Source organism: Lethenteron reissneri, chromosome 10, assembly GCF_015708825.2.
Source record: "Lethenteron reissneri isolate LAM-NWPU_2019-01 chromosome 10, ASM1570882v1, whole genome shotgun sequence".
Classification (NCBI taxonomy): domain Eukaryota; kingdom Metazoa; phylum Chordata; class Hyperoartia; order Petromyzontiformes; family Petromyzontidae; genus Lethenteron; species Lethenteron reissneri.
In genome coordinates this window covers 5429273-5444305 of record NC_083788.1, presented here as the reverse complement: position 1 = coordinate 5444305, position 15033 = coordinate 5429273, and the positions used below count along the sequence as shown (strand labels likewise).

Genomic DNA, 15033 nt, shown 5'->3' with positions numbered 1-15033 from the left:
ATTCCAGAAGTCGTCTCAAAGAGCTTTATTACAAGTGGTAGGATGAAGATGGTTTGGTATAATAGAATACGACGTTTCGATTGCAACACAAGCAACCATCGTCAGGTACAAATAAATGAAAAAACAAACATCGTAAACTTGGAAATATAATGCGATACAACACAGAGAGTCGGCCTACACAAGAGTCAACACCCCACCTGGTTGATTACGTTCTTCAAAAGATTACTAAATTGTCCAGGTTGGTGGGGGGAGGAAGGCTGGGTGGGGTGGACATGCCCACCCAACCCAACCACGACGCCACCTACTCCAAGGTCAATGCTGATGATAATGACCATTACGTAACATCAGGCAAGCCATAATACAATACTACAGTATACATACATAGCAATAACTAGTATGCAATCATTTACTCATTTAGCACTGAGAGTCGCAACTGTCAGGAGGGGCTCCTGCCTCTGCCGCCTTGGCGTTTTGTGTTTTTTATCCGGCCAACTAATAATACTGGTCAACACACTTTTTCTGGCATAAGGTATCCCAACGGTTTCAAGGTAATTTTGGGGTGCTGATTCCAAATCTGGCATCAGTTTTTATCTATATCAAATATTGCATTTTCAATTAAAACTGCAGAAGAAAAATATTAAATAAATGTGGATATCTACATACAATTATACTATAAACACACTATCCTAAAAATACAGCACCGTATTTTAACACTAAAGCAGTCACTGACTCGCAACAACTTGCATTTATAAGTGACAGAGTTAATTTCGGGTAAAATCAATGAAAATGGGGTATGCCGATAGCATAAAAATGAGATGTGATAGAGCAAATCTGAGATCAGATTTGGAATCAGCGCCCTGAAATTTGTCTAAAACAGCTGCAAAGTCCAGGCCAGAAAAAAAACGTGTTTTTTGTTGTTGACCAGTTTAATTGTATTACTGACGACGACGATTACGCCGCCGCTGCTGCTGCTGCCGCTGAGCCGTCTTCATTCTTCTAGTGTGCTAAGACACGCGGAGCATCCCGGACAAAACCGCCCTCACGCCTCGCGGAGTGCAACAGATGGCGATGATAGTAATAGGTTTTTACCCTTTCAACTGGTACAAAATCTGACACCTTTATACAAGGCATCATGTTTGCAATAACCTCAACACAAGAAGTCAAGATGCAAACAAAAAGAAACAACTCTGATGATGATATTGACATGCACTGTGCTGAAGTTGATTGGTCCACACCCGAGACAGCTTTCTTTAGAGCCTAGTCTCCACTGGTGTTGGACCAGATGACGCCAAAAGGCGTACAACTCAAAGACAGCGCACTATCAGAGTATTGAGAGCTCGGGGTAAGCATTTACACTATGAGACCTCCTTTACCAGTGGCAAAATATAATAATAGGTTTTTACCCTTTCAACTGGTACAAAATCTGACACCTTTATACAAGGCATCATGTTTGCAATAACCTCAACACAAGAAGTCAAAATGCAAACAAAAAGAAACAACTCTGATGATGATAATGATATGCACTGTCCTTGAAGTTGATTGGTCCACACCCGAGACAGATTTCTTTAGAGCCTAGTCTCCACTGGTGTTGGACCAGGTGACGCCAAAAGGCGTACAACTCAAAGACAGCGCACTATCAGAGTATTGAGAGCTCGGGGTAAGCATTTACAATATGAGACATCCTTTACCAGTGGCAAAATATAATAATAGGTTTTTACCCTTTTAACTGGTACAAAATCTGACACCTTTATACAAGGCATCATGTTTGCAATAACCTCAACACAAGAAGTCAAAATGCAAACAAAAAAAAACAACCCTGATGATGATAATGATATTCTTAGGTTGTTTCGGTAAAGTCACGTAGGTAAAACATTAAAATTAATAAAAGTAAAATAAAATAAAAATCACGACGTTTCGGAGGCAACACAAGCTTCCGTGTTGCCTCCGAAACGTCGTGATTTTTATTTTATTTTACTTTTATTAATTTTAATGTTTTACCTACGTGACTTTACCGAAAAACGCTAAGAATATGAATCCTTGCAGTCACGAAAGCTTCAAATCTAGGATGATAATGACATGCACTGTCCTTGAAGTTGATTGTGGTCCACACCCGAGACAGATGGAGATGAGTCCACACCTCGCCGCAGACTCACGCGGTCTCCAGAGCGGCAATGTCCACACACCGCAAGCGATACTCACATTTGAGACGGAGTGGACCCAGGGTGAGCCCCAGGATTGATTCGGACGCAGCAAAACGTCGATTTACATCTCTCCCCTCCCTCCCCCTCTGTACGTCGTCACTTTATTGACACCACCACCACCACCACCCACCACCACCACCACCCACCACCCATCACCACCACCACCCACCACCACCACCACCCACCACCACCACCACCCACCACCACCACCCACCACCACCACCACCACCCATCACCACCACCACCCACCACCACCACCACCCACCACCACCACCCACCACCCACCACCACCACCACCACCCACCACCACCACTACCCGATTTGCTTCGCCACAGCCCCACACTTACGTCGCTGACAGCAGCGTCGTCCGTCGTTTCTCGTTATCCGTCGCCTCTCAGCCTACACCTCCATCACCTCCACCACCCACCACCACCACCACTACCACCACCCACCACCCACCCACCACCACTACCACCACCCACCACTACCACCACCCACCCACCACCCACCACTACCACCACCCACCACTACCACCACCACCCACCACCACCACCCACCACCACCACCACCCACCACCACCACCCACCACTACCACCACCCACCCACCACCCACCACTACCACCACCCACCACTACCACCACCACCCACCACCACCACCCACCACCACCACCACCACCCACCACCACCACCACCCACCACCACCACCACCACCACCCACAACCACCACCCACCACCCACCACCCACCACCACCCACCACCACCCACCACTACCACCACCCACCACCACCACCCACCACCACCCACCACTACCACCACCACCCACCACCACCCCCACCACCCACCACTACCCTCCAAGTTCGCTTTGATCGAGTTCGCTTCGACATTCGTCATCGTAGGACATTGGAGGAACGCATCCCCCACGTAAACCGGGGTTTTGCTGTAAATCGCCGCTGGCGTCGGCGGCCGTGAGCGGGAATGGAACTCGGGTTCGCAGCTGAAACGCTCACCGCCGCACCGCCGCGATGAACACCACCACACGCAAAGACAAAGACGCCCCGTGTAGCCTTAACAGACTGTTGGGGCAAGTGCTGTTAGCGAGCACAACACACACACACGCGCACGCAGCCAAAACACCCCCAGTGGACACGTTACATAAACGCGCATTGTGTTGTACAAGGACAGCGAACGTCACTGGCACACAATTCGTTATGCAAACTGTTGGGTGGGTTTGGGAAATGTATTTATTTATATTTCCAACACAATGCAAACACACATTAGAGAGAGGAGAGAGATGAGAGAGAGAACACACACACACACACAATGGTACCACACACACACATACACGAGGTCACCGCGTCCGATTCAGCCGAGGGGGGTGAGTGGGATCGGGAAGGGAATCGCCGTTGCGATCAAAGGCGGTGATGAGTGAAAGAAACGCAGAAGGCGACAGAGAGAGCGAGAAGAGAGCGAGCGAGTAACAGGAGAGAGACAGCCTCCACTTCTACCCGACGGACGGTCCTCATCTTTGGATACCCGAAGGGCGACGGACTCCAACATCTTCAGGGTCTGGTCAACGTGCTCGTCGGCTACGCTCGCCATGCACAGGGCGAGGAAGGTGACCCTGGAGGGGAAACGTCCGGCCAGCAGCCTGGGCATCTTCCGCGCTCTGGTTGGAGCCAGGGGGTGTGTGGGCTGGAGTTCCGCCATGCGGCGTGGCTGACCCACGCCGTGCCGGCCTTCAAGGAGCAGTGGGCGATGGAGGAGGCCGTGTGCTCGGTGGCAGATGACGGGGAGCTCTGCATGCTGATATGAGCTACCCGTCGGAGGCCGTTGGACTTGCGAGAAGGGCTGCGTGCAGATGCAGCACTTGTCCTAGTTAAAAAAAGAGCGAGAGAAAAAGCGAGAGAGAGAGAGCGACACGGAGTAGGAAGAGAGGAGGTAGAGACTTTTGACTTTAAAACAACTTTTATTGCCGCCAGCAGCAAAAAGCACTGGAGGCGATTTCAATATGAAATACATGAAGTCAACAAAATAAAACAAACGCTACAAATCGACGCGCTGTGGCGCTAAAAGCACCACGCACAACACGAAAGAAAAGTCACGTGGTGGTTGTGGTGGTCATCACGCACGCCACGGTGACGAGCGAGCGCTTCAGAAGGTGAACACCACGAGGGTGCCGTCCACGCTGGTGCAGAGAGGGGCTTTTCCAGCTCCCCAGCGTTCGAAGAAGACGTGCACATCACCGACATATGTGTGGTACATGGCGTGCTTCAGCCGCAGCCGCGCCTTGAGGGGGCCCCTGAACACTGGAAGCACAGAGCAGCCGTCAGTGTCACCTTCCAGCATGTACACCGCCATCTTCGCCTGAGCACAGGCGAAGTTGGCGAGGTCATGGCGCTTGCTAGCCAGGTAAGGCACCCCCCATATACGAAGCTGCTGTTGTAGAAGGGTACCCCCAGTTTCCTGAAGATGTCCCCCAAAAGGCGGAACATTGGTTTGAGCCGCTGGCAGCGTAAGTACCGGTGGGGCAGATCCTCCCTCGCACCGCAGGAAATGCACGAGTCTGTTACCCCTGGCAAGAGATTCGGCTGAGCCACACGGCCGATGGCAAGGTGCAGTGTGCCAACCTCCACTGGCGGTTACCGCAGCGTTTGGCTACAGGGGGAGACTTGTACATTAGTTTCCACTGAGGGGCGGCCACAATGAGAGGAGAAAAATGTTCTGTCCAATTTTGTGTCCGGTAGGTCGGCCAGGTCCTGGGAATGCAGCGCCTTGACACAGCACGTGTAGAGCGCCTTGACGCAGCACGTGTAGAGCGCCTTGACACAGCACGTGTAGAGCGCCTTGACGCAGCACGTGTAGAGCGCCTTGACGCAGCACGTGTAGAGCGCCTTGACACAGCACGTGTAGATCGCCTTGACACAGCACGTGTAGAGCGCCTTGACACAGCACGTGTAGAGCGTCTTGACACAGCACGTATAGAGCGCCTTGACACAGCACGTGTAGAGCGCCTTGACACAGCACGTGTAGAGCGCCTTGACACATCACGTGTAGAGCGCCTTGACACAGCACGTGTAAAGCACCTTGACACAGTCACGTGTAGAGCGCCTTGACACAGCACGTATAGAGCGCCTTGACACAGTCACGTGTAGAGCGACTTGACACAGTCACGTGGGGAGCGCCTTGACACAGTCACGTGTAGAGCGCCTTGACACAGCACGTGTAGAGCGCCTTGACACAGCACGTGTAGAGCGCCTTGACACAGCACGTGTAGAGCGCCTTGACACAGTCACGTGTAGAGCGCCTTGACACAGCACGTGTAGAGCGCCTTGACGCAGCACGTGTAAAGCGCCTTGACACATCACGTGCAGAGCGCCTTGACACAGCACGTGTAGAGCGCCTTGACACAGCACGTGCAGAGCGCCTTGACACAGCACGTGTAGAGCGCCTTGACACAGCACGTGTAGAGCGCCTTGACACAGCACGTGTAGAGCGCCTTGACACAGCACGTGTAGAGCGCCTTGACACAGCACGTGTAGAGCGCCTTGACACAGCACGTGTAGAGCGCCTTGACACAGCACGTGTAGAGCGCCTTGACACAGTCACGTGTAGAGCGCCTTGACACAGCACGTGTAGAGCGCCTTGACGCAGCACGTGTAAAGCGCCTTGACACATCACGTGCAGAGCGCCTTGACACAGCACGTGTAGAGCGCCTTGACACAGCACGTGCAGAGCGCCTTGACACAGCACGTGTAGAGCGCCTTGACACAGCACGTGTAGAGCGCCTTGACACAGCACGTGTAGAGCGCCTTGACACAGCACGTGTAGAGCGCCTTGACACAGCACGTGTAGAGCGCCTTGACACAGCACGTGCAGAGCGCCTTGACACATCACGTGTAGAGCGCCTTGACACAGCACGTGTAGAGCGCCTTGACACAGCACGTGTAGAGCACCTTGACACAGCACGTGTAGAGCGCCTTGTCACAGCACGTGTAGAGCGCCTTGACACAGCCACGTGTAGAGCGCCTTGACACAGCCACGTGTAGAGCGCCTTGCACGTGTAGAGCGCCTAGACACAGCACGTGTAGAGCACCTTGACACAGCACGTGTAGAGCACCTTGACACAGCACGTGTATAGCGCCTTAACACAGCACGTGTAGAGCGCCTTGACACAGCACGTGTAGAGCACCTTGACACAGCCACGTGTAGAGCGCCTTGACACAGCACGTGTAGAGCGCCTTGACACAGCACGTGTAGAGCGCCTTGACACAGCACGTGTAGAGTGCCTTGACACAGCACGTGTAGAGCGCCTTGACGCAGCACGTGTAGAGCGCCTTGACGCAGCACGCGTAGAGCGCCTTGACACAGCACGTGTAGAGCGCCTTGACACAGCACGTGCAGAGCGCCTTGACACAGCCACGTGTAGAGCGCCTTGACGCAGCACGTGTAGAGCGCCTTGACACAGCCACGTGTAGAGCACCTTGACACAGTCACGTGTAGAGCGCCTTGACACAGTCACGTGTAGAGCGCCTTGACACAGCACGTATAGAGCGCCTTGACACAGTCACGTGTAGAGCGCCTTGACGCAGCACGTATAGAGCGCCTTGACACAGCACGTGTAGAGCGCCTTGACACAGCACGTGTAGAGCGCATTGACACAGTCACGTGTAGAGCGCCTTGACACAGCACGTGTAGAGTGCCTTGACACAGCACGTGTAGAGCGCCTTGACACGGCACGTGTAGAGCGCCTTGACACAGCCACGTGTAGAGCGCCTTGACACGGCACGTGTAGAGCGCCTTGACACAGCCACGTGTAGAGCGCCTTGACACAGCACGTGTAGAGCGCCTTGACACAGCACGTGTAGAGTGCCTTGACACAGCACGTGTAGAGCGCCTTGACACAGCACGTGTAGAGCGCCTTGACACAGCCACGTGTAGAGTGCCTTGACACGGCACGTGTAGAGCGCCTTGACACAGCACGTGTAGAGCGCCTTGACACAGCACGCGTAGAGCGCCTTGACACAGCACGTGTAGAGCGCCTTGACACAGCACGTGTAGAGCGCCTTGACACAGCACGTGTAGAGCGCCTTGAAACAGCACGTGTAGAGCGCCTTGACGCAGCACGTGCAGAGCGCCTTGACGCAGCACGTGTAGAGCGCCTTGAAACAGCACGTGTAGAGCGCCTTGACGCAGCACGTGTAGAGCGCCTTGACGCAGCACGTGTAGAGCGCCTTGACACAGCACGTGTAGAGCGCCTTGAAACAGCACGTGTAGAGCGCCTTGACACAGCACGTGTAGAGCGCCTTGACACAGCCACGTGTAGAGCGCCTTGACACAGTCACGTGTAGAGCGCCTTGACGCAGCACGTGTAGAGCGCCTTGACGCAGCACGTGTAGAGCGCCTTGACGCAGCACGTGTAGAGCGCCTTTACACAGCCACGTGTAGAGCGCCTTGACACAGCACGTGTAGAGCGCCTTGACACAGCACGTGTAGAGCGCCTTGACACAGGACGTGTAGAGTGCCTTGACACAGCACGTGTAGAGCGCCTCGACACAGCACGTGTAGAGCGCCTTGACACAGCCACGTGTAGAGCGCCTTGACACGGCACGTGTAGAGCGCCTTGACACAGCACGTGTAGAGCGCCTTGACGCAGCACGTGTAGAGCGCCTTGACACAGTCACGTGTAGAGCGCCTTGACGCAGCACGTGTAGAGCGCCTTGACGCAGCACGTGTAGAGCGCCTTGACGCAGCACGTGTAGAGCGCCTTTACACAGCCACGTGTAGAGCGCCTTGACACAGCACGTGTAGAGCGCCTTGACACAGCACGTGTAAAGCGCCTTGACACAGGACGTGTAGAGTGCCTTGACACAGCACGTGTAGAGCGCCTCGACACAGCACGTGTAGAGCGCCTTGACACAGCCACGTGTAGAGCGCCTTGACACGGCACGTGTAGAGCGCCTTGACACAGCACGTGTAGAGCGCCTTGACGCAGCACGTGTAGAGCGCTTTGCTTGGGCACTCTTCAGGGGCACGTTCCTGCAGCCTCGGAGCTTCAGTAGCTTGCCGGAGTCGCTGTGGACGGGGGGCTGCGCGCAGGGGAAGCACAACTCCGGGAAAGAAGAGGAGGGGGGGGCACCGCCATCCCCTGGTGCCTGCAGCAGCTCCTTCATGGCGCGGAGCGATGTCCCACAGCGGTTTCTCCCCGGCGAGCATGGAGCGGTGTCCCCTAGCGGTGTTGGCGATCTCAGCTGCGGTCTTCCACTTGGGCTGGTGGCCCTGCACGAGGTGGAAGACTGTCCGCAGCCCTGCCGATGTGAGGCGTAGAGCCAGGGCCCTCTCCCCTCTGATTCCCTGGAAAAGTCCGTTTCAGAACAAGGACTCGTTCAGGAACTGCGCGAGGTCGTAGGGTGCCACGCACGTTCTGCTCCTCTCGAAGCTCCGCCACGCGTCTAAGGGGCTCTGGTGATAACCTGGCAGCCTCGTGTAGTCGACCAGGCTCAGGTCCATCAGGAAGAGCTCCTTTCCGTACCCCGGGAACCCCCCTGCGTTCCTCAGCAGGGCGAGGGCCGGCGACTACCAGTGTAGCTCCTCCCGGTCGTACAGCAGCCGCCTGACTGCCATGAACCTGAAACTCGTGACCCTGAAGCTCATGACCCTGGCGGCGACGTCCACCAGACCCTGACCGCCCTCGCCCACCGGCAGGCAGAGAACGCCCGGCCTGAGCCAGTGCTTCCCGTGCCAGACGAAGTGTGCGCGAGTGAGAAGATAACTCTGGTGAGTAGCCAAGCAGGAGGCTGGAGGGCCTTGGTCTTGTGCCACAGCACGCAGTATGCAGCCAGGGTGTTAGCGACGAGCACTCGGCCCCTGAATGACATCTGCGGAGCGAGGCGTGCGCCCATGTTAGTAATTTAGCCTCGATTGTGTCGGCCAGCTCGGTCCAATTGTTCAGAGCGACGTCGTGGGGGTTTCCCCAGGTACTTGACTCCGTCGCCCCCCCAAACGACTTCTCCTGGGAGGAGCACAGAGCGAACGCCGCCTCGTGACCCCAAGCACAGAGAGGGCCTCGCACTTGGGCCAGTTGACCCTGGTGGAGGAGGCCCTCTCATACACGGCAAACACCTGGCAGAGTGCAGAGACGTGATGCGCGTCGTTGAGCACGACGCATCATGTCGTCTGCGTAAGCCGAGAGCTTGATGACCGCGTTCTCAGGTGAGTGTGTGAGTGTGTGGGTGAGTGTGTTAGTGTGTGAGTGAGTGAGAGTGAGTGTGTGGGTGAGTGAGTGAGTGAGTATGTGAGTGAGTGTGTGAGTGAGTGAGTGAGTGTGGGTGTGAGTGTGTGAGTGAGTGAGTGTGTGAGTGAGTGTGGGTGTGAGTGTGTGAGTGAGTGAGTGTGTGAGTGAGTGTGGGTGTGAGTGTGTGAGTGAGTGAGAGTGAGTGAGTGAGTGAATGTGTGAGTGAGTGTGTGTGAGTGTGTGAGTGAGTGAGTGTGGGTGTGAGTGAGTGAGTGAGTGTGTGAGTGAGTGTATGTGAGTGTGTGAGTGAGTGTGTGAGTGTGTGAGTGAGTGCGTGAGTGTATGAGTGGGTGTGTGAGTGTGTGAGTGAGTGAGTGTGGGTGTGAGTGAGTGAGTGTGTGAGTGAGTGCGTGAATGTGTGAGTGGGTGTGTGAGTGTGTGAGTGAGTGTATGTGTGTGAGTGAGTGTGGGTGTGTGAGTGTGTGAGTGAGTGTGTGAGTGAGTGATTGTGTGAGTGAGTGAGTGTGTGAATGAGTGAGTGTGCGAGTGAGTGTGTGAGTGTGTGTGTGAGTGAGTGTGTAAGGCTACACGGGGGATCTTTGTCAGTGTGTGAGTGGGTGGGTGAATGATTGAGTGAGTGAGTGCGTGAGTGAGTGAGTGTGTAAGTGGGTGGGTGAATGATTGAGTGGGTGAGCCCATAGTACAAAGCGCGCGATTACAACTTTAATTAACTCCATCTCTCTGCCCTCTCCATCTACGTGTTTTGAAGAAGGGACATTTCCCAAAACGTCGCTGCTGTTATTCAACTCTCCGTGTGTATCGTTTGTCAACGCAGCAGCAGCAGCAGCACAACGAGATAATTGGCTTAAAATACGTACATATCTCGAATGAAAGTAAATTATTCTCGTGCCTTTATATCCATCAAGGTCGCGACAACGAATGTGGAATGGGCTCTCGGACTGAGCAGGAGAAACCGGAGACGGGAAATTGAAAACGATACGAGGAATTAAAACTTCACATCGCCGAGACTCAACAATGTGGAATCGAAGGAGTTGAGAAGAAAGAAAAAGAGAGAGAGAATAAGACGAGAGAGCGAGAGCATTCGTGGAGACATTCCTGGGCAAATGGGAACATTTTGCAATGTCCCTGATATACACACTGACACAAAGACAAAGATCCGCCATGTAGACTGCATAGACTGTTTCGGGCAAGTGCTGTTAGCGAGCACCCTATGAAGGCCGGCACGGCACACGAGGAGGTGGGTGGGTAGCACCACGCCCGACCGCCTTTGTCTCCCCAGTGGCGATGTTTTAACGCACCAGGAGAGGCCCAGGATCGGTCGCCGGGTTCGGAGCGCAGCGCGCTAACCACTGCACCACCGCTCCCCATTTACACACACGCACACTCTAACACACACACACACTCTAACACACACGCACACTCTTACGCACGCACACTCTTATGCACGCACACTCTTACGCACGGACACTTTTACGCACGCACACTCTTACGCACGCACATTCTTACGCAAGCACACTCTTACGCACGGACACTCTTACGCACGCACACTCTTACGCACGGACACTCTTACGCACGCACACTCTTACGCACGGACACTTTTACGCACGCACACTCTTACGCACGCACACTCTTACGCACGGACACTCTTACGCACGCACACTCTTACGCACGCACACTCTTACGCACGCACACTCTTACGCACGGACACTCTTACGCACGCACACTCTTACGCACGCACACTCTTACGCACGCACATTCTTACGCACGGACACTCTTACGCACGCGCACTCTTACGCACGCACACTCTTACGCACGCACACTCTTACGCACGCACACTCTTACGCACGCACACTCTTACGCACGGACACTCTTACGCACGGACACTCTTACGCACGGACACTCTTACGCACGCACACTCTTACGCACGCACACTCTTACGCACGGACACTCTTACGCACGGACACTCTTACGCACGCACACTCTTACGCACGCACACTCTTACGCACGCACACTCTTACGCACGCACACTCTTACACACGCACACTCTTACGCACGCACACTCTTACGCACGCACACTCTTACACACGGACACTCTTACGCACGCAACTCTAACGCACGCACACTCTTACGCACGGACACTCTTACACACGCACACTCTTACGCACGGACACTCTTACGCACGCACACTCTTACGCACGCACACTCTTACGCACGGACACTCTTACACACGCACACTCTTACGCACGCACACTCTTACGCACGCACACTCTTACGCACGGACACTCTTACGCACGGACACTCTTATGCACGCACACTCTTACGCACGCACACTCTTACGCACGGACACTCTTACGCACGGACACTCTTATGCACGCACACTCTTACGCACGCACACTCTTACGCACGCACACTCTTACGCACGCACACTAACACGCACGCACGCACACTAACACACACGCACACTAACACGCACGCACGTACACTAACACGCACGCACACTAACACGCACGCACACTAACACACACACGCACACTAACACGCACGCACACTAACACGCACGCACACTAACAGCCACGCACACTAACACGCACGCACACTAACACACACGCACGCACACTAACACGCACGCACACTAACACACACTCTCTCTCTATCACACTCTCTCTCTCTCACACACACTCTCACACGCGCACTCTATTCAAGGTGTCTAAAGTTATGAATTCCTTTATTCGCTCTTCCCCCGTGCAACACAGAAAGGGGAAATTGGCACCGCGCCTCTCCACCACGAGCGCGTCCAAGGCCTCTCCCTCTCGCTCGCCTCTCTCTCCCTCGCCTCTCGCTCATTGCGAGCGAGAGGCGAGGGAGAGGAGAGAGAGAGGCGAGGGAGAGCTACTCGCGCCTTCAAGGACGCACGAGTCGCGTGGCTGCTGCTCCCTCCCCTCTCATGTTCATCCCCCCCCCCCCGTTCACCCCCCCTGTACATCACCCCCCCTGTTCATCACCCTCCCCCCGTGTTCACCCCCCCCCCACAAGGTTCATCACCCCCCCCCCACACACAGGGTTCATCACCCCCCCCCCCCCCCACAGGGTTCATCACCCTCGGGGCTCTTTGACTCACGTCGCCCGAGCTTCTGATGCCCCGCCTACAGCCTCCATACAAAGATAAAGCCCCCCCCCCGTATAGCCTCAACACACTTTTGAGGAAAGTGCTCCAAGCCAGTGGTTCTCAACTGGGGACCCCAGTGGATCCGTGTGGTGATGTCTCAACGTGTGAAATGGCATCGTACGTGAGAGTCATCGGTACACGATTCACGTGCGAATCTGCCAATATCAAACGGCTACGAACTCGATTTATGAAGCTTTCGTGACTGCATGAATTACTCTTTGGTTCTTTCGGTAAAAGTCACGTAGAAAATAACATCAAATAGTAATAGAATACGAGACGTTTCGGTTGCAACACATGCAACCGTCGTCAGGTGAGAATGAATGATGAAACACAGACACGGGGACACGTGCAGAGAGAGAGAGACACACACACAAAAGACACACGGTGACTTTACTGAAATAACCCAAAGAATATCTACGATTTAAAAAAAAACCACGTGGTAACCTCGAACGCTATAAAAGACCTTTTCTAAACGCATTGATCGTGAGCAATTTTGTTGGCTGCCAAGATTAACAAGCGAGCGGGAACAATGCCCGTTGAATTGTTGTTGTTGTTGTTTTATTCGCTTGGAGTCACTTTGCTAAGTCTGGATACCTCACAAAATGGGCAACTGGTGAAATTGTTGAGGTTCATTATTCAAAACATTTATTTCTCAGAAACCATGTTGGAGCAAACAAGGGGGGTAACACACTGTGTTTGAAACAACATTCGACAAGGCATGGAGGTTTGTCGAGGGAGTGGGGTGGATGAAAATCAACATTCATTTCTTTAAGGCGCCTTTATTCGAAGCCAAGAACCCTCTACACGCATTGTTATCATCAGGGCCGGATTATCCCAGTAGCACAAGTAGCTGCATATGGAGTAGCTACATGTGTAGTAGCTACAACACGTTGTAGTAGCTACACGTGTTGTAGCTACACGTGTAGTAGCTACATATGTAGTAGCTACTACACGTGTAGTAGCTACATGTGTAGTAGCTACATATGTAGTAGCTACTACACGTGTTGTAGCTACACGTGTAGTAGCTACTACACATGTTGTAGCTACACATGTAGTAGCTACTACACGTGTAGTAGCTACTACACATGTAGTAGCTACTACACGTGTAGTAGCTACTACACATGTTGTAGCTACACATGTAGTAGCTACTACACGTGTAGTAGCTACTACACATGTAGTAGCTACTACACGTGTAGTAGCTACTACACATGTAGTAGCTACTACACGTGTAGTAGCAACACATGTAGTAGCAACGGGCCCCGCACTTTCAAGGGCCCCGCGCTAAACGCTTTCAAGCTATCAATTCCGGTTCAGTGATTCTGCACTTGCTCTATTACTATAGTACTATACTGCCTTCAACTTGTATGGACGACTGGGTGTTTAAGGTGAGCGATTTGTCGTATTATCCGGCTGTATAGCAAATGAAAAAATGCAATTTACTATGCAAGTAAAATTTTTTTGTGTTTTTAATATTTACCTATTTTTTAATTTAGTGCCCCTTTATAACATAATGCTACAGGCCTCGCACTAGCTTAATCCGGCACTGGTTATCCTCCAGTTAAAACTTTGAAAACCACGACATTTAAACAGAAAGCGTAATAAGATGTTCATGTTACTCTCGAACAGTGGTTCACAGTTTAACACGTAGGCTTTCGCGACCAATATCATCCATAATATAGTCTTTTTGGTGTTAGACCGCGTGAACCCCCTCGGGGTACGAGATGCCCTTTCTGGGGGTGCGAGACGTAGCAGAATTTTTTTGAGAAGGTAAATAATCGAAAACACAACTCAGGCACGGGTGCGTTAAGCTACAACTTACTTTGTTTAATCAAACCCTGTGTATGTATTAATAATTGAGATCCAAAGGGGTGCAATGCTGCAGTAAAAGGTTAAGAACCACTGATCGAAAACCACGCCCGCTCGCCCGAGTGCTCATGTTCGCAGACCGCACCAGTTTGAAGGCTGAGTCGACCTAGGGGAAGCCCAGGACCGGTTCCTATAGTCGATTCCCGTTCGCGGATAACATCTCAATCAGTCGTGGGCCTGCCTACCCTAGGTCGACTCAGCCTTAAGTGAGTGCTTGACTTCGATCGTCAACTGAGAATCGAACTCGGGTCTGGCCGGGTCCGTCGCGCAGTGCGCTAATCAGAAACACTGCCGCTCCCCAACCATCTACAAAGACAAAGGTCACCCATGTAAAATTTCGATTTAAAGCTTTCGTGACTGCAGGGATTCATCTTCTTGGTTCTTTCGGTAGAGTCACGTAGAATTGAAATAATAAAATCATAAAAATTAAACATAATAAAATAATTCTCACGACGTTTCGGCCACAACGCAAGTAGCCGTCCTCAGGTGTCGAGGAGACAGACTCTGTCTCCTCGACAGACATGTTCTCCACCTGAGGACGGCTACTT

The 15033-nt window shown here is 53.0% G+C and overlaps 1 protein-coding gene across 1 annotated transcript in view; it reads right to left on the bottom strand.

Moving 5' to 3' along the window:
* LOC133340721 (matrix metalloproteinase-21-like) overlaps positions 1-8371 on the bottom strand; it is a 47441-nt gene extending 39070 nt beyond the window's left edge. Inside the window, exons 1-3 of the mRNA XM_061549111.1 lie at positions 8221-8371; positions 4462-4507; positions 3735-3822 (exon numbers count right to left, since the gene is read on the bottom strand). Coding sequence (XP_061405095.1) covers positions 3735-3822; positions 4462-4507; positions 8221-8371 — 285 coding nt within the window. The remainder of the gene's footprint in view (positions 1-3734; positions 3823-4461; positions 4508-8220) is intronic.
* Positions 8372-15033: the final 6662 nt, after the last annotated feature.